The sequence below is a fragment of the Asterias rubens genome, chromosome 1 (assembly GCF_902459465.1).
Source record: "Asterias rubens chromosome 1, eAstRub1.3, whole genome shotgun sequence".
Lineage (NCBI taxonomy): Eukaryota > Metazoa > Echinodermata > Asteroidea > Forcipulatida > Asteriidae > Asterias > Asterias rubens.
In genome coordinates, this window is record NC_047062.1 from 11370057 (window position 1) to 11394662 (window position 24606).

The window sequence follows — 24606 nt, forward strand, 5'->3', positions numbered from 1 at the left end:
TGACAAGGTTGTTTTTCCTTTCATAGTTATCTCATAGCAACACCGACGACCAACAATCGAGCTCAAATTTTCACAGGTTTGTTATTTTATGCATTATGTTCAGATACACCAAATGAGAAGACTAGATTTTGACAATTACCAAGAGTAGCCAGCGTCTTTAATTTAAAAAAGTGAACATTTCACTTTCTTGTCAGAGTGGTGGTAGGTCTCTTTGAAAAATCAATCTGTGTCACTCTTTTTGAATGATATTGAATCGAGTTGAAAGTGCCCGTCTTTCACTCTACAAAGAGTTGTCCGCCATAAAAATGGCTCTTTGCAAGAGTGGTATTAGCGGACAAATAGAGTGTTCTTCACTCTGTTTCCTCTTGAGAGAACCACACGCGTGTTTAAACCCAATAATGTATTGAAGACGGAAAATAGTGAACAAGTCAATCGTAGAGGCTGTACATGTACATTATTATACCGGTGCATTCTGAAACCGATATTTGCAAACCTCATTCAATACAAATCAACAGCAAATATACAGAGCATTTTGTTTACAACAAGCAGAGGCTGTTATTATGAAACCTAATGCAAAACATTATTATGTAGATACATTTTTTTAGTGTAATAGTTATAAGAGTACAAAACAAGTAAAACAGGCAATGCCCTTTTCTAAACCACGTCTTCGGCTTTGGATTCGGTTTCAGGCTCCTTCCTCTCGTCTGAGGCCCTTGGCGCTTACTCAAAGCACGCTCAATATTGTCAAAACAAGCCGAGGGGCCAAGCGAGCCTAAGCCGAATCTGGACAGCCGAGACCGTGGATTCGAAAAGGGTATGTAAAGACAGGAAATGGCGTGTAATGTACATTGTCAAACCGAATTTATCTCATCTTCTTCATCCTCGTCCCTACGTCTCTTTACCCTTTTTTCGACTCTGTTTCTACTTTAGGATTTATCGTCCCGGGATTGTAACTGGGCATCGGAGCCAGACCAATCTTCAAAATTTGATATGATGTCATTGATGGCATCGTTGACCAGCTCACCACGAACCGACGCAACTGAATCCTCTTCCCGGTATCGACCCTCCGCTTTGGGATTAAATTCACGGGGTGTTTCGCTACGTTTTTCGGTAGAGGCAACCCGAGCCGTATTGGGCTCCTCTTTGACACTTCTGTGATCACCGCGATCGTGTTTCTTATTGAAAATGACTGTCAGTTCATCCTTTTTGTCTTCATTTGTACTTTCAATTATGACCTCGCATTTTGGTGAAGGACTTCGCGGGGTTTCGGAGAAGGTACGGCTAGGATTTCGTCTGTACTGAGGGTGCTTAGGAACACCACCGGCTGGAGTAGGACTACGTGCGTCGTTTGGCGGTGCAGGTGAGCGGGCATCGCGGGCTTTGGCAGTTGGTTTGGCATCGGTATCCGCGTATTGGTAAAGGTATTCCCCTTCGTCGTCGACATCGACGGCCCAGTGAGAGGAGATACTGGCCACTATCTGCAGCGATTGCTCCGTCTGGATACTGACATGCTTCCGCTGTCGCAACTTGGGCCCCACGAACCCGGAGAGAAAACGGGAGGCGAACCAGGGGGTTGTGGATGGCTGCTGCTGCGGACCGGGGTGTTTGGGCAGGCTCTCTTGTGGTTCATCTACGGGCTCAACATCTTCAAGATCAATTATTGACGGGGGATGATGCTCCGGAGTCACCCTCACTCTTGCCATCCTTTGGTGCCGGTACTCTTGAAGAATCACCGAGAGGCGGTACAGCTGTAGCATGGTCAGCAAGGCATTCTTGAACGTGAAGAAAAAGAACGGGATCGAGATGGGGATTTCTGGGTTGAAGATAAGATAAAGACGGGTGCTCAGGAACGGTAAATCCTGCATAGTCATGGTGACCAAGATAGCCCAGACCTCGGTGCCGCAGAAAAGGTGACACACTCCGAAGTTCCCTCTGTGGTCTACGCGAGGTTGTTCCCTCAAGATGCTACCAGTGCCAGCTACTCTGGGCTTCCGCGATTTGGTTAGAGTCAGGCTCAGGGTGAACTGCGGCAGGCTCCAAGTCCACACGGTCAGAATAATGAGCACTTGGACGTGCGTGTAGGTGCCGTAGACCATGATCTCTGCTTTCAGACCCTCCGTCACGAACTCCAAGATGTCTGCCGCCATGCCGATCTGCACCAGTAGAAGTTGAGAGAGCTGATCTCGCGAGAGGTCGCCCTTTGGGAGTAGCCATCTACCAAGGATGAGCATGAAGAGCAGGGTTTGGTGAAGGACGAGCGTCCATTCTGGCAGGCTCAAAAGCAGGTCTGATACAACAGGTACCTGTAAAACACAACACCAATATCGACTTGAATTATGCTGTTCAAACCATTCCATTAAAAAAGGCAATGTGAGACTATTTATTTATGCAGTGTTGTGTTGTTACACCAAAAAAAGTAATACCGTTGCATGCATCCATTTTGGCAGGGGTCCATGATCGTGTTGGATGTTAGACTGGTCCCCTGTCTCTAGGACAAAGACAAGTACTAGCTTTTCTGAACCAGTTATTTCATTGGATACAATCATTACATTGGATAAACGTACAATGACGTATGCTTTCTGTATCGGTGTTTTGATTGGTCTGAGGTGATGTTTGGCAGCTGCCCTATTGAAAAATATATTGATTACAATAAAAAATCATCCATCGCCACAAGATAACAGTTATGAAGTGGGAACGAATAGCATCATTAATTTTAGTTAACAATTAGTGCTATCGACATTACAGCAATTATTATTGATATTGTTGATAAGCAAACCACTGGTTGGCATGAACGGCCGAATATTAGCAAAACATGTTGTTTGTTTCATTTTGTTTACAAAAAATCCGGTTTGCATTTGCTATGGATATTTTGTTGTTGCAATAATGAACTAACATTCTACATGTTCTATTGGTCTTTTGTGTTAAGAACTGCAAGCTTGTTTTATTTCTATATAAATAATGTTATAGAATGATGTAATAAAACTTATCTGTAAAAAAAATTATTTCAAAAGATGGAAGCGGTTTTTTTTTGCCGAAATTCCGGAGTGGTTATGACCACGCATGACAAGAACAACCCAATATTAAAATACACCATCTTAGAAACGTATCAACAGTAACGTTTCTCAGATTAAGACTCGGGGGTAAAAAAGTGACATCCTATTATTTAACCACATTACTTCAAAGTGGAATAAATTCCAAAAAATGCTCTATACAATCAAAAGTTTGTAGTGTCATGTTAAGAGTGATTACCAAGCGTATTAACCTGCCCTTTAAAGGCAGTGGACACTATTGGTAATTACTCAAAATAACTATAAGCATTCAACCTTACTTGGTAACGAGTTAATGGGGGGTAGTATAAAACAGTGCGAGAAAAGGCTTCCTCTGAAGTAACGTGGTTTTCGAGAAAGGCGTAATTTCCCACGAATTTGATTTTGAGACCTCATAATTAGATTTTAACGTCCCGAAATCAGGCATCTGAAAGCACACACAACTTCGTGCGACAAGGGTGTTTTTTCTTCCATTTTGATCTCGCAACTTCGACGACCAATTGAGTTCAAATTTCCACAGGTTTGTTATTTTGTGCATTATGTTGAGATCCACCAAGTGAGAACACTGGTCTTTGACAATTACCAAAGTTGTTCTGTGTCTTAAAAAATTGTACAATTTGTGTCTTACCTTGAATCCAAACAAAGGTGGTAGGCTTATCAGGGGGAATGTAGATGTATTACATGTGTTGTTGGGATCCATGAAGACATATTTTCTGGTTTCAAACGTCTCGAGTTCCAGTTTCCAGAGGCAGGGAACGGAGCAAAGCAGGAACAGACAAACGGTTGGAGAAAACCTGCAGTTAAAAAAAAATTTGAATTTAGAATTTCTGGAAAACGTATTTGAATATGTCTATTATTGTAATAACCAATCCTATACAATTGGTCTTATTATAAGCTTAAAGCCATTGGACACTTTCGGTACAGACAAAAAGTTCACAGATTTACACATAACTTACAGGGTTTACAGAAGGTAATGGTTAAAGACTTCTCTTAAAATATTATTCCATGAAATGCTTTACTTTTTGTGAAAACATTAAAACAATATCAATTATCGATAGCGAGAATTACGGATTTATTTTAAACACAAAGTCATGACACGGCGAAATGCGCGGAAACAAGAGTGGGTTTTCCCGTTATTTTCTCCCGACTCCGATGACCGATTGAGCTTAAATTTTCACAGATTTGTTATTTTATGTATAAGTTGTGATACACGAAGTGTGGGACTTGGACAAAACTGTTTACCGAAAGTGTCCAATGGCTTTAAAGGCACTGGGCACTATTAGTAAATACTCAAAATACCTGTTAGCATAAAAACCTACATGATGGTAACGAGCAACAGAGAGCTGTTGATAGTAAAAAAAAACATTGTGAGGAACGGCTCCCTCTAAAGAAACGTATATGGTTTTTGAGGAAGAGGTAATTTCTCACTCAATTAATAATAAAAGACTTCAGCTGAAGCCTTTTATTGTGCATCTGAAAGCACACAAATATTTGTCCGGAAAGGATGTTTTTCGATTAATTATTTTTGCTACTGCAAATTCGATGACAATTGAACCCAAATGTTCATAGGTTTGTTGTTTTATGCATATGTTGGGCTACACCAAGTGAGAATACTGGTCGTTGATAATTACGAAACGTGTCCAGTGCCTTTAACAAGATGGTGAAATAATTGTATTTCAGAAACAAACGGTGGTCCTTAGCACGCCCACACCAAAACCAAAAAGAAGGGGGAATCACCCGACACCATCAAGCAAAAAAAAAAAAAAAAAAAACCACATGAACCTGTTAGAAATACTTCTCACTTGATTTAGTATTTCCACGATGCAAATTTTGAGTTTTTAATTTGATACCTCAAGTCGTGATAATATTTATAGGCCTATGGTCTTCACGAATCCTTCAATCATGTGTTTCTATCCCACAGGCCCGGGATGTATGGAGTAACATGGTGAATTTAGCCATCGAGAAAGACTCTGCTAGGGTCCAAACGTCAGGCCCCTAACTCTGTTTGCATTTATACCATAGACCCTTTTGCTTGGAAAGTTGTTTTTAACAGCTAGTTCTATTTTCTCATCGTGAAATTTCATCGATGTTTTTTACTCACCATTTCCAAGTGCCGTGTTTTTTCACTTTGGTCGTGAAGACTCCCTCGAAAAAGATGAACAGGAGGAACAAAAGCCACATCAACAAATAAATCTCGTTGTCTTTGCTGATCAACCAAACACTCACACCAGCGTGGAGAGAGAACAGTGCACGGACCAGAGTTCCCTTGAAGACAATCCCAAATTTCCCCATCTTCACTCGCCGTGTGGGGACAGGGGGTTGCGACGAGAAGCACACCCGAGTTCAACGGCTAGTATGAAGCGGTTGAAAGACGACGCTTCACAATATCACTTCTTTATTATTAAATAAGCTTAAGTAGTAGCCCCAGCCGATTTTTTACCTTCCACCCAGGTAGTAGTTAAAAAGCAGGAAAATCCTTTTCGGAAGTATCCTGAAATAAAAAACCGAAAACTTGTACTCCGCGATAGAGTACAGTAGCAAGACAGTTATCACACACAATCACGGTGTTTCCGCAAACCAAATACATGTATAATAAAACACTATCATTAGTGTAATAGTAATAGTTCCATGAGGCTCACAGATGATGCAAATCTTTATCAGTGATTGGCTTTCACTCTAATGATGAGATAGCATTGATTGTGCGATTAGTCCTTCACTTTGAAGCGCAAACTCAATATTAATATTCCAAAAATGATCAGTGCGAACGCCCATGCGATTTCAAAAGTCCAGCTCGTTTGCGAGAGTCAGGATGGAGATGCCTGCCGGAAAAAGTGACGAATCTCCCGGCAACCTAGCCCCCTATAAAGCGATGAACTCCCCTGAGATCCTTCAAACTGCCGTCAGACCATTATTAATAGTAAAAACGACACCTCAACACTCCATAAACTTCCATAATTTGCACTTTCAGATATGATCCATCCGATCGAAGTCACTTGTAGAAAGCACTAAGGAAAACACATCATTTTACAAAGAATAACAATAATATTAATTGATTACTGGTAAACCCATCGAGGATTGATAACCTACTTTGGAATCAGCAAGACTTGTCCGTGAAGCGGTTGTCAAGTCAGAGCCGGACTGAAGATGTGTTGATATCATTGTCAGGTGGTGATTAGACTTGATTCTAGTCTCTAATTTATATCTGGCGTCAAAGTGTATAGCCGTCAAAAAAAGTCCCTATACCGCGGTGCGGCACATGTGGTTGGGGGAGTTTTCTGATGGGACTGAAAATAAAAGGACTCACACGGGATTGGGACTTGAATCAAGTCTATGTGGTGATGGGTGCTTTATCACTGCGGGGACAGTGTTTAATAGGCTAGACGATGACGATATTAATGTTTGCTGAGGGCGGGAATTGGATTGCAATAATGCTTGACTTCTTTTTTAATTTCAAGGTCAGAAACGACGTCTATGCAAGTACAAACGAAAGCAAGTGATTTTTGTTTGATATTTATTTCGCAATAACGCATCATGCAAAAGAACGATCAATGTTTTCTTTAAATGAGCATCTGAAGGGTTTCATTATAAAACAGCAGAGCAATGTTTAAATTATACAACTTTATATTATTTCAATATCATGCGCTGCAATCTGCAGCCAGATGTGCAAGTCATTATGTCTGCTTCTGCTTGGCGCGTCGTGGCTGAGCGGTCTACTTCACCGGATCCATGGCTCTGGTGCTGTCAGCAGAGTGTTGGTTCGAATCCCGGTCGCAATGCACTTCACCATAATTGCTTCGTAAACAGTTGGAAAGGTATAGTTTATTATAATGTACCAGCCAGGTTCCTTTCGTAATACCCACGCTTGTGAGGGTGGTAACCGGTTACCCTGTCTCAGCCACAGGCTTGGGTCGACAGCTGAATCAGTAAATGACAGACTGTAAAAGTTTTGTTTAAAGCATCATGGTCGAAAATGGCAATGTTTCAGGCAAGAGTTTGCGAATTGTAAATTCATGACAATTAGAAAACAATCGCGGAGTTATTAATTTGTAACATACAAGTCATGCCATTAACAACATACAATTGAAATTTCAAGCGAGAAAAATGAGAATCTAGGGCATAAAACAAGATCTGATGTGAAATATTATTACAAACGAGAACACGGCACTTCCTTGTTAAAGGCAATTGTCAAAGACCAGTATTTTCTCTTGGTGTATCCCAACACGCATGAAAAAAAAAAACACTTTTCTGGATTTTGTTTCTTCTCAATCTTGGACATCAAAGTTGCAAGACAATAATGAAAAAACACACCCTTGTTCAACAAAATGTGTGTCCTTTCAAGTGCTTATAAAAGGCTTCAGCTAAAGTCTTTTATTATTGTTTTTAGTGAGAAATAATATTCACCTTTTTTGTAATAAACTACGTTACCTTAGAGGGAGCCGTTTCTCACATTTTTGTATACTATCATGATTTCTCCATTGCTCGTTACGAAGTAAGTCTTTGTGCTAAACATTATTATGAGTAATTACTATTTAGTGTCCACTGCCTTTAAAAAATGACATTCTATGTAATCTGCCCTTACATTTCTCTCAGACTTCACTGATTCACGTCTTTACCGTCAAATGCATCGCGGCCCTGATCACTCAATTAGGAAGCATTACTCAATCAGAGTGCTGCCATTAGTACTACACTGCACCAGTTACGAGAAATGTACAGTCAAGTCCAATCCATCATACTTAAACATCCTGGCAAAGCTTTCTTGTTTTTCCTTTTCTTACTATAGATAAGCATGATGGAAGATCGGGGAGGCATTATTCCAACAATAAACAGAATTTAATTAATTTGCGGCGTTCGGATGTTCTAGTCTTGTTTTTATTGGATGAAGGAAACGGATGAGGCAAGTCCCATGACGGGGCAATGGGAGGGTGTTTTGATTTTTGCTGGGAGTGAATTTTAAAACAGCGACATGTTTAGCCTTCACTTGTGCATGTTTCAACCTATTGCAAAACAGTTCGGTTGTTTTTACATAATATTTGACAGCAAATAATATTTAGACCTCTTCCATAAAACAATATATTTGCCTTTGTATCAATATTTAGGAATTTTTTTATAATAATGTTACGCAAATATTTAGACCTCATTCATGTTTATACGTAAACAATGTATATGACTTTATACTAACATTTATTTCGCTTAATTATTTCCAGCTGTTTATTTAAATTTCTTAACGAGAATTGGAAAAATATTTAGAATGTAAAAAGAAAAGGAAAAAAATACAGAACTTATTTCGTTCCCTCTGAATCTTTTTGTTCCCTCAGATAATTTCATAATATAGGCCTACCTAAAAGTATAATTTAACTCCCTCGATATCATTTCGTTCCCACAAAAAAAAAATTGTTATTTCGTTCGTGTGAACACCGATGTGTGTTAGCACTGTACTCAGAACTTTCCCGGGTCATGTGAAAGCAAATATCACTAGGCACATTACTCGGGTTGGATTCGAACCAAAGACCATTGCAATTCTAGAGCAGTGCCTTACCAACTATAGACTACCGAGATTGCCCGGTAGCTATAGAGTTAGTTCGAATAATATGTCTTGGTAGCGGGAACCGCAACGATACAATATTGACATCCGTCTTGTTGAAATCAACGGTTCTTTTCAGACCCACCCCGACGATAGAGATGTGTTACCGCAAACCTTTCCATATCGTATTTCCACCATGCAAAGTTTCAAAACCTACTTGTTTAAAACTGTTTTTTGTTTTTTGTTTTTTTCAACCTGCCCCTTTATGAGGCCCCTTGCCGAAAAGCTGTACCGCTATCGACATTTCCTAGAAAGAGAAGAGAACGCACAGTGCGGCTTATACTCAATCAAGGCCTATATGGGCCCATTGTTTCATGGAGATGCTTCAGCAGAAACTATTGCAAAGCAGACACACCATTTAAAATAGTCCACGTAACATGTTTATTTGGCTTGCAACTTACTTTTCGGTACAGAAAAAAAATCACAGATTTACAAATAATTTACAGGGTTTACAGAAGGTAATGGTGAAAGACTTCTCTTGAAATATTGTTCCATGAAATGCTTTACTTTTTGAGAAAACATTAAAACAATATTAATTCTCGTTAGCGAGAATTACGGATTTATTTTAAACACATGTAATTAGGCCTACACGGCGAAATGCGCGGACACAAGAGTGGGTTTTCCCGTTGTTTTCTCCCGACTCCGATGACCAATTGAGCCTAATTTTTCACAGGTTTATTATTTTATATATAAGTTGTGATACACGAAGTGTGGGACTTGGACCATACTGTTTACCGAAAGTGTATAATGGCTTTAAAGGAACACGTTGCCTTGGATATATGTCGAGTTGGTCTTTAAAAAGCGTTTGCAACCGTTTTTTTTAAAATGCATATGGTTGGAAAGATGTTGTCAAAGTAGAATACAATGATCCACACAAACATTCTTCGAAGTTGCACGGTTTTCCTTTTACCTCGTCGACTAACACGGTCGGCCATTTATGGGAGTCAAATTTTTGACTCCCATAAATGGCCGTCCGTGTTAGTTCGCACAGTAAAAGGAAAACCACGCAATTTCGAAGCAAACTTGTGTGGATCATTGTATTTTACTTTTAAAATATCTTTCCAACCATATGCATTTTATTAAAAAACGGTTACCAGCGCTTTTTATAGACCAACTCGTCCGATCCAAGGCAACGTGTTCCTTTAAGCATTGTGTTCCGAATGCCATATGCAGCTAGTAATTGGGCCGCACGAAACGACACGGAGCAAAACAAGTATATCGTTTTAAGTAAGAATTAGTAGGTCCACCAGGCACCAAGCACGAAAACGACCAAATTTGATGTGTGTTTTTTTGAGACCGTTCCCACTCCACTCATGAAGGATGTATAGTCGAGTTTGGGTCTATTCTGCATCCAAATTAGCCCACTGAAGCCGGCGCCTTTGAGGCTGCAAATGATTGGCTTGTCCTTGCATGATCAGCATAATTAATACCAGCCCTGCACTGGATTCACTGAGGAAACAAAAACGAGTATCCGTGCCTTGTAGAAATTGCACAAAAGATCAACTCCTTTAAGTGATGAAGTAAACAATAGCTCTCTTGCCACAGCCGCATTTAGAGCGACTGAGCCGTCTAATTTGTTTACCGAGTAATTATCTATATTAATTGTGTCCATAGCTAGTTTCTACTTGGAATACGGTGCATTGATGAAAGCTTGCTTTATAAATGAATATTATCAATTAATATGTTCATGAGCCGAGTTAAGCCAGCACCCCCCCCCCCCCCCGCACCGCACCGTGGCGATGGCAAAAGTATCATGTTTTTATTAGATACACGTAAAATCAATGTTTAAAAACAAAATAAACGTAACCACCCGCCCGGGTAGGACTTAAAAAGCAGGACAGTTCTTTTCACAAGTCTCCCGAACTACCGATCAATCTACCGTCCGCGGTAGTAGAATAAAGAAAGAAAGTTCTATAAGAACAAACTCTACCTGGCAAGTAGATACACACAATGATGTTACCGAAAACCAAATATTATATATAAATAAAGTTCAATATTGAAATATAACTAGGGTGACCCTATCCAGTAAAGCTGACCATTTGGAGCACTCATATTAATAAAAAATATACATCAAGAAAACATAATAAGAATGACAAGAATTGTTTCGAGAAAGTGCGTGCGAAAAGGGAATACGTTATGACAAAAAAATATGTTTCTTAATACTTGTCTTTATATTTGTATACTTTTGAGTAGTTATCTTTTAATTTGTGTCCCTATGTATTTTCTACTTGGAATATGGTGTATTTAGGAAAGAATGTTTTATAAATGAACATGATTAGTATATCTGCCCCTCCCAATCCACCACTAACTTATTAAACTTATGGAGAAGTTTAAATTCAGGTAGCTTTGTTTTAATTTATTATTAAACAGCATTGGCGCCGTACACTGTAATCATGTAAGCCGTTTCATGTTTTTAAAAGCATAACGAAGGTGAACTATCCAGCTAATCATCTGGAGCACTCACGTAGTATAAAATATGCATCAAAGTGTATATTTCTATAGTGCTTTCCATTTTTCAATGTAGTACACTGGCGTGCTTATTTAAAACATCTCAAAAAACAAAACTGAACTGTTTTTATGGTTGTTCAAGTGTTGTTTGTGAAAACGCTCAGTTCCACAAAATAACACAAACAAAATTGGTTCCTCTCCACTGTAAACTCTACAACGTGGACATGTTGTAACACTATCGGTCATACTTGGATGCATTGGTTGGATAGTGGCGCGGTGTACTGCATGGTTACGTGACCAGGTGTAGTGGGAAACTTTCCGTTTATTGCTACGTCATTCATTTAAAGACAGTGGACGCTATTGGTAATTGTCAAAGAAAAGTCTTTGCATAAAATAACAAACCTGTGAAAAGTTGAGCTCAAAAGAAAAAGACCCAATTGTCACACGAAGTTGTGTGCTTTCAGATGCTCGATTTCGAGACCTCAAATTCTAAACTGGAGGTCTCGAAATCAAATTCGTGGAAAAATTGCTTCTTTCTCGAAAACTACGTCACTTCAGAGGGAGCCGTTTCTCACACTGATCAACTCAATAACATTTTAATGTCAATCCTCACAAATAAATCAAATCAAACTCTACAATTCAAAAGTCATTACCACCACTTTTATTTTCAAACCCCAAAACCCGTGATATGTCCATCAATTGTTTTATATCATTTCTTTGACAGATTAAAGGGCAATAGGCGGGTAATATGCCCCTACTAACTAATAATAGAGTTTCAAATAGCACTTGTTTAAAGACACTGCAGATAATATGTCATTTTTAATATAAAAAAATATAAAAAAGTTAATCTAAAGCATGGGTTTCACTGAAAAGCAGATGATTTGATTAAAAAGAGGGGTATTCATTTTTGTTAAAGGCACTTGCACCTTTAGTAATTGTCAAAGACCAGTATTCTCACTTAGTGCACCCCAACATGTGAGCATTTCCACACCACTGATAAGTAAAAGAGTGCATCCACTCCAATCCTCTAGATTTCAGTGAACACTATTCAAATCTTTTAAAGACATGAGAACCAATGATAATTGCTAACAAATATTTTGAGTAATTACCAATAGTGTCCAGTGCCTTTAAAGACTTCCATGCCACCAATAATTGAAAGAGTGCATTCACTCCCATCTACTAGTTTCCAGTGAAAAGAATATTCAACTCTTTTAAAAAGATATAACACCACTAAAAATTGAAAGAGTTGGTTCACTCCAATCCTCCAGTGAAACGCATTCAGCACTGATACTTTATTGAAAGAGTGCATTTACTCAATCCACCAGTTTTCAGAGATAAAAACAAATGATAATTGAAAGAGTGCAATACCTCCACTCAACCAGATTTCAGTGAAAAGAATCCAACCCCTTTAAAAGGATTTACACACAATCTTAAATTGGAAGAGTGCATTCACTATCCACTTCAGTTTTCAGTAAAAAGCATTCAACTCAAAAGAGACAAACCCAGCACCACTTCTTGGAGTTTATTAACTATGATCAACGAAAAACACCATTGGAATTGTTACAACGGCTTACTTGAAAAAAACAGCTCAAAAGGACAGTTACCCATTTTTAGTTTGCTTTTGTTCTAATATTAATGCTAACTTTAAACGCATGTTGGGTTGATTCCACAAAGAGCTAAGATTGATCTCAACAGTGTACTAAAGTCCGAATTGCTAAGCAATGTGTGATAATTAATAATAATAATAACTGTATTTATAACGCGGCTATGCCAAAGGATACATCAACACAAAGCGCCAGGTATTTTTACTGCAAGGTGAGTGGGACGAAGTTTGAGTTATGAGACCTAATCATTAGCACCATATAATGGTTTACAAAGTGCTTAGGCGCAATATGCTGCCAATCCAGCCAGGAACACCGAGGCGAATCCCTTCTCTTTTCGAAAAGTACACTGGGTTCTTTTACATGCGTTTACACATGTCTTGCTTAAGTGTCTTGCTTAAGGACACAACTGTCACGGCTGGGGATTCGAACCCACGCTCTGCTTATCAGAAACACCAGAGATGTCACAATACAAATCACTTTAGTGATATTTACAACTCATCTTAAAATTAACCTTAGTGTTTTGTGAAATCCAAGTCCTGGGGTTGGTTTCACAAATAGATAGGACTCGTCTTATCCTGAGCTAGGTCGAGTAATTCGTCCTAACTTAGGATGTATCATTAGAGTGGATTCCATAAAAAAAACACTATTTTCTGATATATAACCACCTTAAAAGAACATTTATTTTGGTTTTTACCCATACACCGATGTGTGTAATAGAACTGTATACTCAGTACTTCCCCGAGCCCTGTGAAAAAATATCACAGGCATATTACTCGACCACGACCCTTGCAATTCTTACCAACAGTGTCTTACCAACTACACTACCAAGATTGCCCAGTAGCTAGAGGCAGTTTGAATCTTATGTGTCCTTAAAAGAGATGATTGATAATTGACAACTGAAGAAAATTTCAGATAACAAAAAAAAAAACAATTTTTGTTTTTGAGTTGAACCCTCCTACACTACATCTATAAAAGCTGCCTTTTCTTATTTCACAATTAAATCGTAAAAAGAGATTTTATCAACAACAAAAATATGTCAGTGATTTGGTTACTACTTGGAAGTCATAGACTGAGAGCCATTATGAAAGCATGTTAAGAAAGTTTTAAGTAAGTATCTGATTTTAGGAATTCTTCAAGTGAACCATATGTATCTATCATCTCTGACGTGTCCCGTTGGTAAGGACCCGTCCAATGGTTTCACTGTTGCAGTAAAGCTGTAGGTTTTTATAACTGTTACTTCTGGTATTCCTGCACAAAGCCCTTCCATTACATACTCTGGCAGATCTAGTTGAGTCAGATTACTGGTGTAGTAGCCAGCGATGGCATTGAATATCTGAGAAGAGGAAAAAAAGAAAAAGATATAGGGTTGATCAATTCTTAGTGAATTTTAATGTTTCCAATCAAAATGAAGTCTATTTCAATCTTTATGTTTATTTCTTGTCACAATTAAATAACTAATTCAAACCTGTAGGACAAAAGAATCGTACAAAGAGAAGACAACAAAGAATGTACAAGTCAAAACATTGGAAGATTTCTACCCATTCAAAAATCAAGTAGTTTAATAGCCTGTAGGCCGAACTTAAACTGATATTAAAAGTAAGTAACAAAAAACGTTTGTTTTGGATTGTGAAATCCCCACAAGGAAGGCACAGAAGAGGTGAATCAAAATTCAAGAATTAAAGGCAATGTATACCATTGGTAATTACTCCAAAAATTAATAACAATAAAAACTTAGTCGGTAAAGAGCACTAGAGAGCTGTTGATATTATAAAACATTGTTGAAACAACCCTCTTAGAACTAATGTAGATTTTAAGAAGGAAATAGGTTTCCGCCCACACATTTGAATCTGAGAAAGGTTTAAGGCATGAAGTCTTTCTCAAGCATCTGAAAGCAGATGTTTATACAACGGTATTTTTTCTTTCCTTGTCTTCCTGAAAGTTTAGTGACCAATTGAGCCCAAATTGTCACAGGTTTGTTATCATATGCATATGTTGAGAACTTGGGATACACCAAGTGTGGATACTGGTCTTTGACAATTACTAAAAGAATACCCTGCCTTTAAGTCAATGGTGGGACCTGAACCTGAACTTGCCACAACACAAACACAACCCTAAAAGAAAAACTAACAACTTGTCATTGATTTGCACATAACACATAGTTTGGAGTTTCATAAATCACATGCTGCACTTTACTATGTAGGACTTACCAAAACTACAAATATTAACAAACAATAAACCACGAGGGGTATATGGCACCCCCGAACAAAGATATAAGAGGGAGACCGCCAAATAGGTTGGTAGAGCGCCAGCATGTTAATCCAGAGGTCAATGTCTCAAATCCTGCTCTAGTCAATTTGTCTTTGTTTAACCCCAAAACAAATATTTAAACAGCATCTTGAGTTGGTGATAAGACGGAGACTGAGTTACCTTTTCAGCGTTGTACAGTTCCACCAAGCTCTGGTACATCGGCCATTTTGGATCCCGAGCAAACTTGGTGCTGTTGACCTTATCTGTGCTGAACTGGATTATTCCCCATCTACAAAGAACAAAAATTGGAAACATTCACATAAAACAAATGGCTACATAATTTATTGTTTGTGCCCAGAAGAATAGTGTAAGGGCCATGTTACCCGAGGCAATTTACAGGCAACCAGTTACAGGCAACCAGTTACAGGCAACCAGTTACAGGCAACCAGTTACAGGCAACCAGTTACAGGCAACCAGTTACAGGCAACCAGTTACAGGCAGTCTCCAAATGGAAAAGCTATTCCTTTATAATTATTGTAATTGTGATTATTGTTGTTAATCGTTGTGGTACCTTTTATGTGTAAAAACGCTATATAAATGAATATTGTTCACATTTCAATTTTCAGGTAATTTTCTTGGGGACTGGAAACTAAAGTTATAAGAATGACTTATGGGCTACCATAGTGCTCAAGTAACATACACTGCAGTTGGTTACCTCTAAGTTGCCAGCATAAGTTGCCTTCTGTGAATTGGCCCTAAAGTCCTTTTTCAAGACACACAAAGTATTTTTCTCCAGTAACAAAAGGTCGTCATATTATTAAGCAAGAACATGGTTCCTGACAAATAAACTGTTACATTACTGTTTCATTTTGTTGCTAGAATAAGCACCCTCCCTATACATACTTTCCCATTCCCATTCAGGTTTTAACCTCCCTATAATGACTTATGAATGGCAAAAAAAATATGAAACTTTCACACTCTGTTTTCTTGAACCACAATTTTGCACATTATAACCTACGCCCTTCTTTCGGGCACATGACAACAATTTATATTAAAATCATAAAACAAGTAAACTGACTTTGAACAAATACTTCAATTGTTTGGATATTTACACTTATTTACACTTCAAAACCCCAGTACAGAATACTTCAACAAATGCACTCCAAACCAACTGGTGACAATTGTTGTAGGTCCTACCCCTTAACAGTAAATAATCTCACCTTTCAGGTAGATGCATATTGATAACATGCTGCGGTGACCACACCCAGTTATCTTCAGGTAGGCCAGGTACCTGTTAGGACAAAACACATACGTATTACTTTTCGTAGTATTACTTTTTCGTGTACATGGTGTTACTACAAAGCTTACATGTACTAGATTGTATCTCCACCTTGTAAAGTTAATAATAATAACAAATTCTTATATAGCGCATTTCACAATAAACCGTATCGATGCGCTTTACATTAGTCCCCTGGTCATTGGGCCAATAACATCCCTTTAATCTTTCTCAGCTCCCATTAGGGAGTATACAGCCCCGAGCTGCCGTGGCGCTCCGAAGGCTTTATCATTCACAATATCAACCTCTACCCTTGCAGGTACCCATTTATACCCCTGGGTGAAGAGAAGCAATTATAGTAAAGTATCTTGCTCAAGGACACAAGTGTCACGACCGGGATTCGAACCCACACTCTGGTGACTTGGCATCAGAACTTGAATTTGGTGCTCTTAACCACTCGGCCGTGACACTCTACAAAGTTTCAAATCTTACTTAACTTTTCTCCCTAACCGGGATGAACAAAACTTACCTTTTCATAGTGTCCGTTTACATTTCTCACGTGCCACTCAACTCTGTTAACAAAATTACAGCAACCACTGTTTAAATAAATAAAATGTTAAAACCTTTCCAGGTTCCATGTATAATTACAGAACTGAATAATGAAATACTTGGTAAAACAGTTACAAAAATGCTGTAGGCCTACTCATACTCATTGATCAAATACAAAAATATAAAAACATACCCATCCAATGGAAAAACATCAACTTAGTTTTTGCTTGAATATTATTCAGTGCAATAGGAAAAACAAAACCTGACAATTGTGCATAATAATAGAAGAAAAACAAAGAAGGAAAGAAACAACCACATAAAGAAAGACAAAAATCAAAGAATAATTTGTATTAACATAAAAAATGAGGGAGAACATGCGTAAATCATAGATAACATCTTTCTGGTAACTAAACCAAAGGGGCTGTCAAAAAGGAATAGCACCCACAAGCCTGAAGATACCTGTGAAGAGATGACAATGAAGATGCCTGTGTAGAGATGACAATGAAGAAATAAAAAAAAACCCATGCAATCAAGAATGGACTGAAAATCCAATTCATATGCAATGCCCCGGACCAGGCATCAGGCCAGGATCCACAGAGGTTAAAGGCAGAGAAGAAACCACTGAGCCAACCTGAATACCAATTTTGACAATCAAAAGTGAAACATGTTGTATCGAAGAATTCTTCAAACAACCTGAACCATGATTTCACCGGTTAAAGGCACTGGACACTATTAGTAATTACTCGAAATAATAGCTAGCATAAAACCTTACTTGGTGACAAGCAACACAAAGCTGTTGATAGTATAAAACATTGTGAGAAACGGCTCCCTCTGAAGTAACAGAGTTTTTGAGAAAGAAGTAATTTCTCACTCAAATAGTGCATCAAGGGTGTTTTTTGCTTTTATTTTTCTCATGCAACATCAATGACCAATTGAGTCAAAACTTCCACAGATTTGCTATTTAATGCATACGTTGGGATACACCAAGTGAGAATACTGGTCTTTGACAATTACCAAAGGTGTCCATTGCCTTTGACGACAATTCAAAGGGTGATCTTCGATAAAAACAAACCATTGAGAAAATGTAGAATAATTAGCAAACAACCTGCTGAAATTGATTCTCCACTGGTCCCCGTGTTTAGGTGGTGCTCTAGCCATGGTGTCACGCACAACAAGATCTTTCAATGGCATAGCGATCTCAACTGTCCAATACGAATCTGAAGAAAGGAAAAAAATACAGGAGCAATTTTAGTCTGACTGGTTAAAAACAGTCAACTTAAAGGCAGTAGACACTATTGGTATTTACTAAATATTTATCATAAAACCTGATTTGGTAACTAGTAATGGGGAGACTCGAGAGGTTGATAGTATAAAACACTGTGAGAAACGGCCCCCTCTGAAGTAACGTAGTTTTCGAGAAAGAAGTGATTTTCCACGAATTTGATTTCGAGACCTCAAGTTTAGAATTTGAAGTCTCGAAATCAAGCATGTGAAAGCACACAACTTTGTGTGCCAAGGGTTTTTCACAGGTTTGTTATTTTATGCATATGTTGAGATACACCAAGTGAGAAGACTGGTTTTAGACAATTACCAAAGGTGTACAGTGCCTTTAAGGCCAAAGCAATAAGAGACAGTGCAAGGGGTCTATTGTACCTTTGAAGAAAAAATTAATTTCTCAGGGGTACCTCTTACATGTCTCTGGTTGTTCGGTACACATTACAATACTGTAAAGGAATGACACTAATAAATCTCTACTTATTTCCAGTTACTTGATCTGTGAATCATCAACCAACAGAGGGCTCACTTCAACAGACCTCAGTACTGATTAAGTCAAGAGCTAACTGTTTACCACATTGCAGACAAATGGGAAACCATTGTGCCTCTGAATGACTTTCAGAAAATAGAGTACATGTACCTCAGAGATGCCAACATTGAGTTTTAAAAAAGAGTAGCATCTCCCAAATGTTAAGGGCGAGCGCAGCTTGGGCTCCCTAAACCGATCTTTCTAATGCTCTCTACAATGCTAATAAGCTCATTTTCAGGCATTGTTGTGAAATAACAATTACCTGTATGCATCAACAGAACAGCTACAAATGTTTATAATGGCCAGTGAAAAAAAACTTGAAAAAAAACCCTGATTTCCCTCATCTTCTGACTTCGTTTCAAAAATAAATGTAACATAAAAAAGGGTGGCCTTACTTAAATGTAACATAAAAAAAAGGGTGGCCTTACTTAAATAATTTGTTTTAATGATCAGAAATGCAACAACAAGCTATTGGTAGAGAGAGAGAGAAAAAAAAAAAAAAAAAAAACTTGTCCGGATTTTGGGCAAAAAATACGTGTCCGTATTTTGGGCATTGTCTGGACATCGGCGCTGCAATTACTGGTAGGAAAACATGGAAACTGTCTAGCTTAGACCTCACAGGCCACTCAGTTGAAGGTATTTTTGTTCAGAAGGTCTCCTTTTTTTGTCGCCATTATTTCGTACTTTTTTTGCCAAGCTTCGATGAAGTACATGTACAGACAGCGTGGGCACAATAATAGTGGATACATGAGGAATGAGGTAACTGTGACACGTTAGCTCACACACAACCCCATTCCCCCCACTCACGTGTGCACTTTTCCCCATCGTGTAAAATAGATCAATGGGTACGATCTTGCAGCACTGCACTAGCGTAAAAAATGCACACTCAGCCGGCCAGCCAGCGGGGGAGGGCACGCAACAATCATTACGTCGAGACACATACATTGTTTGAGTGAATTCGCCGCTATTATTCAACACTGCGTTCTAAAAATAATTAAAAGTGTTTTTTTCTTTTCTGTTACAATTGTTTTGATATTTTTCGTAATTTTTATTTGCACTAAATAGTTCATTCGTTGTTTGCATGTATTGTACGATTTAACAAAATTATATTGGTCGGCTTGTTTAGCGTGTTTTATTGAGTATTATCGTAGCGTCGTAGTCACGGCTCGAAATCGTATTTGCTACGCCCAAATCGTGTATGTTGGTATCTCTGGTACCTAGTTACAGCACATTTTAAGCAATGCAGTGAATAAAACATCAAACTTTCAAATATCATTAGTATGGGGGGGGGGGGGGTCTGTTAACATGAAAATTAATCCCAGCAACATTTATAGCGTCCTCTATTGGTGGATTTATGCTCTTCAAGAGGCAACTACGTGGAGCCAAGACTAGACAAATGAGAAACCTCAGATTGTGTGAAAATTGATTCCTACCTTTAATGATAGGATTGTTGATCGGTCCATCGACAAAGATGGCGCTCTTCATTGTTGGCATCTCAAAACTGTTATTTGGTGAGCCGCCATTAATGTAAGGCTGTAGCCAAAAGGATTAGGTTACATCATAAGAAAAAGGTTACATCATAAGAAAAATGTTACATCATAAGAAAAAGGTTACATCATAAGAAAAATGTTACATCATAAGAAAAAGGTTACATCATAAGAAAAAGGTTACATCATAAGAAAAAGGTTACATCATAAGACAAAGGTTACATCATAAGAAAAAAGTTACATCATAAGAAAAATGTTACATCATAAGAAAAAGGTTACATCATAAGAAAAAGGTTACATCATAAGAAAAAGGTTACATCATAAGAAAAAGGTTACATCATAAGAAAAAGAATACACCATAAGAAAAAGGTTACATCATAAGAAAAAGGTTACATCATAAGAAAAAGGTTACATCATAAGAAAAAGGTATCATAAGAAGAAGGTTACATCATAAGAAAAAGGTTACATCATCATAAGAAAAAGGTTACATCATAAGAAAAAGGTTACATCATAAGAAAAAGTTTACATCATAAGAAAAAAGGTTACATCATAAGAAAAAGGTTACATCATAAGAAAAAGGTTACATCATAAGAAAAAGGTTACATCATAAGAAACAGGTTACATCATAAAAAAAGGTTACATCTTAAAAAAAAGGTTACATAATTAAAAAAAGGTTACATCATAAGAAAAAGGTTACATCATAAGAAAAAAGTTACATCATAAGACTAGACAGCGAAGCTGCCATGGCGAGCTGCCGATCCCTAGATAGACCCATTAACTGACAGAAAAACCAATTATTTCATGCTGGATGGAAACATTTGGAAAGCCATAACAAATGTCCAGTGGAAGCTGTAAGAATGGAATATTTCTAATCCTCTGTTCTTTAAATATCACTCTCTCAAGACATGCAGAAACTAAGAGATGCTTACCTTATTCAAAATGAGATCCCATGTTGTGTTGATGGCGTTGATTTCAAACTCCTTGTACCTGGAAAATTCAAGGTTCAAAAGGTATAACCGGTTGTTTTCGGATACTACGTGCTAGTCTTGGTGCAAGACAGTTCTTGTTTATGGGCGATGCAGGCACTGTTGGTGAGTTGGCCGCACTGTGTGTGAACGGAAAACTCGTCGCTACCTTTATATTCCCTTAATTATCACTCGAGAGCAATCAGTTTAAAGAATCCAATACAGTAAAGATATATCAAGATGAAAATAAATATTACACCGCAGAGGGATCCATTTGTGAAGCAGAGCTTGGAAGCAATGGTCCCTAAAGACAAGTGTTAAAAAGCAGGGTATACTTTTGGTTATTGTCAAAGACCAGTAACCTCACTTGGTGTATCCCAACATACGCATAAAATAAAAATCAACGACAGTTTTGGTTCAATTGGTCATAATGAAAAGAAAAAAAACGTAACTTGTTGAATATAATTGTAAGCTACTCAGATGCCTGAAAAAAGCCAAATCCCATATTCAAATTTTGGGGTGAAAAAAATACCTCTTTCTATAAAACCACATTAACTTAATGGTGGTTGTTTCTAACAAAGTTTTAAAGTATCAACAGCCCCCAGTGCTCTTTGCCAAATAATGTTTCATGATAATAAGTTTTTGGAGTAGTTACCAAAGGTAAACCGTCCTTTTAAAGAAGGAATATATCAATGTTTAGTATGAGACACTGTGCGTGAGATTTTAGCGGGAGTTTAAACTGTGAATTTTGGTTTGCAGAACCACTGCGGAAAATATTCTCTCCAATGTTTTGTGATGGTTTTGAAATGCATTCGGAGCTGAGAATGTGTGGAATAGAAAAACAAACTCACCAATGGGTACTCCAATCTGGATCTGTGAAAACCTGAAAACAATGAACCCCAAACAAACATATTAAAGCAGTGTACACTATTGGTAATTGACAAAGACCAGTATTCGCACTTGGTGTATCTCAACATATACATAAAATAATAAACCTGTGAAATTTGAGCTCAATTGGTCATCAAAGTTGCGTGCTTCCAGATGCTTGATTTTGAGACCTCAAATTCTAAACCTGAGGTCTCGAAATCAAATTCGTAGAAAATTACTTCCTTCTCGAAAACTACATCACTTCAGAGGGAGCCGTTTCTCACGGTGTTTTATACTATCAACCTCTCCCTATAACTTGTTGCCAAGTAAGGTTTTATGCTAATAATAATTTTGTGCAATTACTAATAGTGTCCACTGCCTTTAAAGAAACATTTCAACAATTTGCAGAACTACTCTCAAACTGAAGAAGAAAAGTGGCACTTACCTCAAAGTCATTGTCTTGGAAAACTGGAAGGGAAACAAACAAAAGGGTTTGTGTAATTCCAGGCCTGACATGTTCTCTACCCAAGTAACTGGCCATCACATCACAATATATTAATTACAGAAAATAGTTAGTGGCATGACATTTCAACTGCCTCTGATATAGTGAAATTGATATTATTATAATAAACTCAAGGAAAGCACTCTGTGTCACATCACTTTACTCAGGTCATTTACCTGTACGTACCTACAGAGTCATGTTTAGTTTGATTAGCGAAGACATCCGTTTCCTGTAGGTAGCCAGCAATGTAAAGGTATTTGTCGTCGTATCTAAGCTTCGCCCAGGTATTAAGACGAGGTGCAGGAAAGTCTGAACCTTGGATGTCTGGAGAAATACAAGTTTTTGTAGTTTCATTATATATAGGGGCCTACATGTGTCACAGTGGTCAAGTGGTTAGACTGCAGGACTTGCAATCACAAGGTTGTGGGTTCCAATCCCCCAGCTAACCGCTGATTTCACAATGACTAGAATAAATATTGCCATGTAGTCACTGCATCACAATTTCTTGATTTGTGCAATTCATAATCATAATAGACATTAAACCAATGTTTGTATGAGAAAGATTGGCTGTTACCAGCTTGGTGTTTATCCCCCAGTGGGAGTTTGCCGAGTTCCCTTGATGGGAGATCATCTAAACAAACAAACAAACAAACAAACAAACACACAAACAAGCATGTCATTTTTAGTTACAAGCCAATTAGAATTATCAACAATCCCTCAATTGCTGTCTACATCCACAAAAGCTTATCACGCAGCATAGCCAAGCAAGTTTGCTTTAGCCAACAAGTTTACTCTTTTTTTAAAACAGCTCCACAGCTGTCTAACTAGCTGGAGCCTCCATTCCAGTGTGTATTTATGAATGAGCTGTTTAATATTGTTGAAATAAGTTATAAACTACTTAAAACTTTGTTCTGTTGAAATAAATTACGGCAACATGTAGATTGTAGGCCCCCTATCAAAATGACAATAAAATTATCTTTTTGTGATGTCATTGTCAATGTGATTGTGTGGGACATGGATACATTTTAGACCTTTTTGTGATTACTGCCTGCCCCAGCGGTTGGTTGATTTTGCTGAATTGTTGACTTGTTTCTACTCTAGAAGTAGAAGTAGGGAAAATGGGCTTTTAGTTTCACTCCAGTGCAACTTTTTCCTAACAGTAAATAGTAATGCATTTCGTCCATGGCAAAATCAAACAGCCGGTCAAGCAAATCAAAATCAAATGAACTATTTAGGCCTACCAACCAACCTACATTACCAAGTAATAAATGTTAGGGATAATTATTTATTAGTTAGGCCGGGCGGGGCCTATTATATAAATAAATAATATAATATTTATATATTGGGTAATCTTCCGGTCGTCGCCACCAATTTATCCGCCGTTAATTAACTCCAAAACCACTGAATTTTTTTCTTACCTTAGAAGAAGGGTTAACGCATATATACATCCAGAAAAAAAAAAAAAAAAAAAAAAAAAAAGTGCCGGAAGTTGGTGGCGACGACGTAAAATTTTTCCTATATATTTATTATTAATATTTATTAATATTAATAATATTATTATTCTATATAGCAAAATTTATTACCCAAATGTAATAAACACTTGCTTTAATCTGCATTGTTCCATTTCACCTCCCGATTATATTCTGCTTTATTTTTATTGTACTCAAAAATTCATCTAATATTCTAATAATACTGCTACCCAATCAATGAATACACACCAACAAATGGTTCAGTCGGTGCAACATTTGTCCAGGCATCGTCATCCAGTTTTCCATCAACATGAATTACTTCGCCGGGTTCTAGACGATATACGATGTACGTACGAGGCAATGGTAGGGTGCCACAGAATGGTGAACATACTACAAGGTCAAACTGTGAGAAAAGTATGGCTAATACAAAGAGAACTATAACAACTTTTGTACTTAATTTGGAGTCGTAAAATGAAGGAAATTTCACTTCGGAGGCTGCCATGATGTACAGCGCCACCAAGCGGAAACATAAAGCCAATGGCTTTATGAGAGACTTTTATGGCCACGCCCACTCAGTCGGTCGAGGGAACACCACGTTGGTTTTCATTAGGCTCATTACTGTTGAGAATTGTAAGACCAACTTAAGACAATGTTAACAAATAACCCCTGTATCTGCATGATCTGCTGTTCTCTACATTCATTGTGCACTGCATACATTCAAGTTGCTGTGCTGGGTGGAAGTTTTGAGTTACCGGAGGTG

The 24606-nt window shown here is 37.9% G+C and overlaps 2 protein-coding genes across 2 annotated transcripts; both read right to left on the reverse strand.

Annotated features, from left to right (window-relative positions):
- Positions 1-514: 514 nt before the first annotated feature.
- Positions 515-5339, reverse strand: LOC117297060 (transmembrane protein 26-like). Its single transcript, XM_033780189.1, has 3 exons — positions 5149-5339; positions 3676-3841; positions 515-2303 (listed from the first exon to the last, which is right to left on the reverse strand). Exons 1-3 carry the CDS (start codon positions 5337-5339, stop codon positions 927-929), a joined length of 1734 nt encoding a protein of 577 aa, XP_033636080.1. The 3' UTR covers positions 515-926.
- Positions 5340-13464: 8125 nt separating this feature from the next.
- Positions 13465-24348, reverse strand: LOC117299414. Its single transcript, XM_033782987.1, has 11 exons — positions 24096-24348; positions 22564-22701; positions 22321-22343; positions 21860-21891; positions 20973-21030; positions 19990-20089; positions 17858-17969; positions 16733-16775; positions 16148-16218; positions 15108-15216; positions 13465-14013 (listed from the first exon to the last, which is right to left on the reverse strand). The coding sequence occupies exons 1-11, from the start codon at positions 24346-24348 to the stop codon at positions 13813-13815; spliced, it is 1140 nt and encodes a 379-aa protein (XP_033638878.1). The 3' UTR covers positions 13465-13812.
- Positions 24349-24606: the final 258 nt, after the last annotated feature.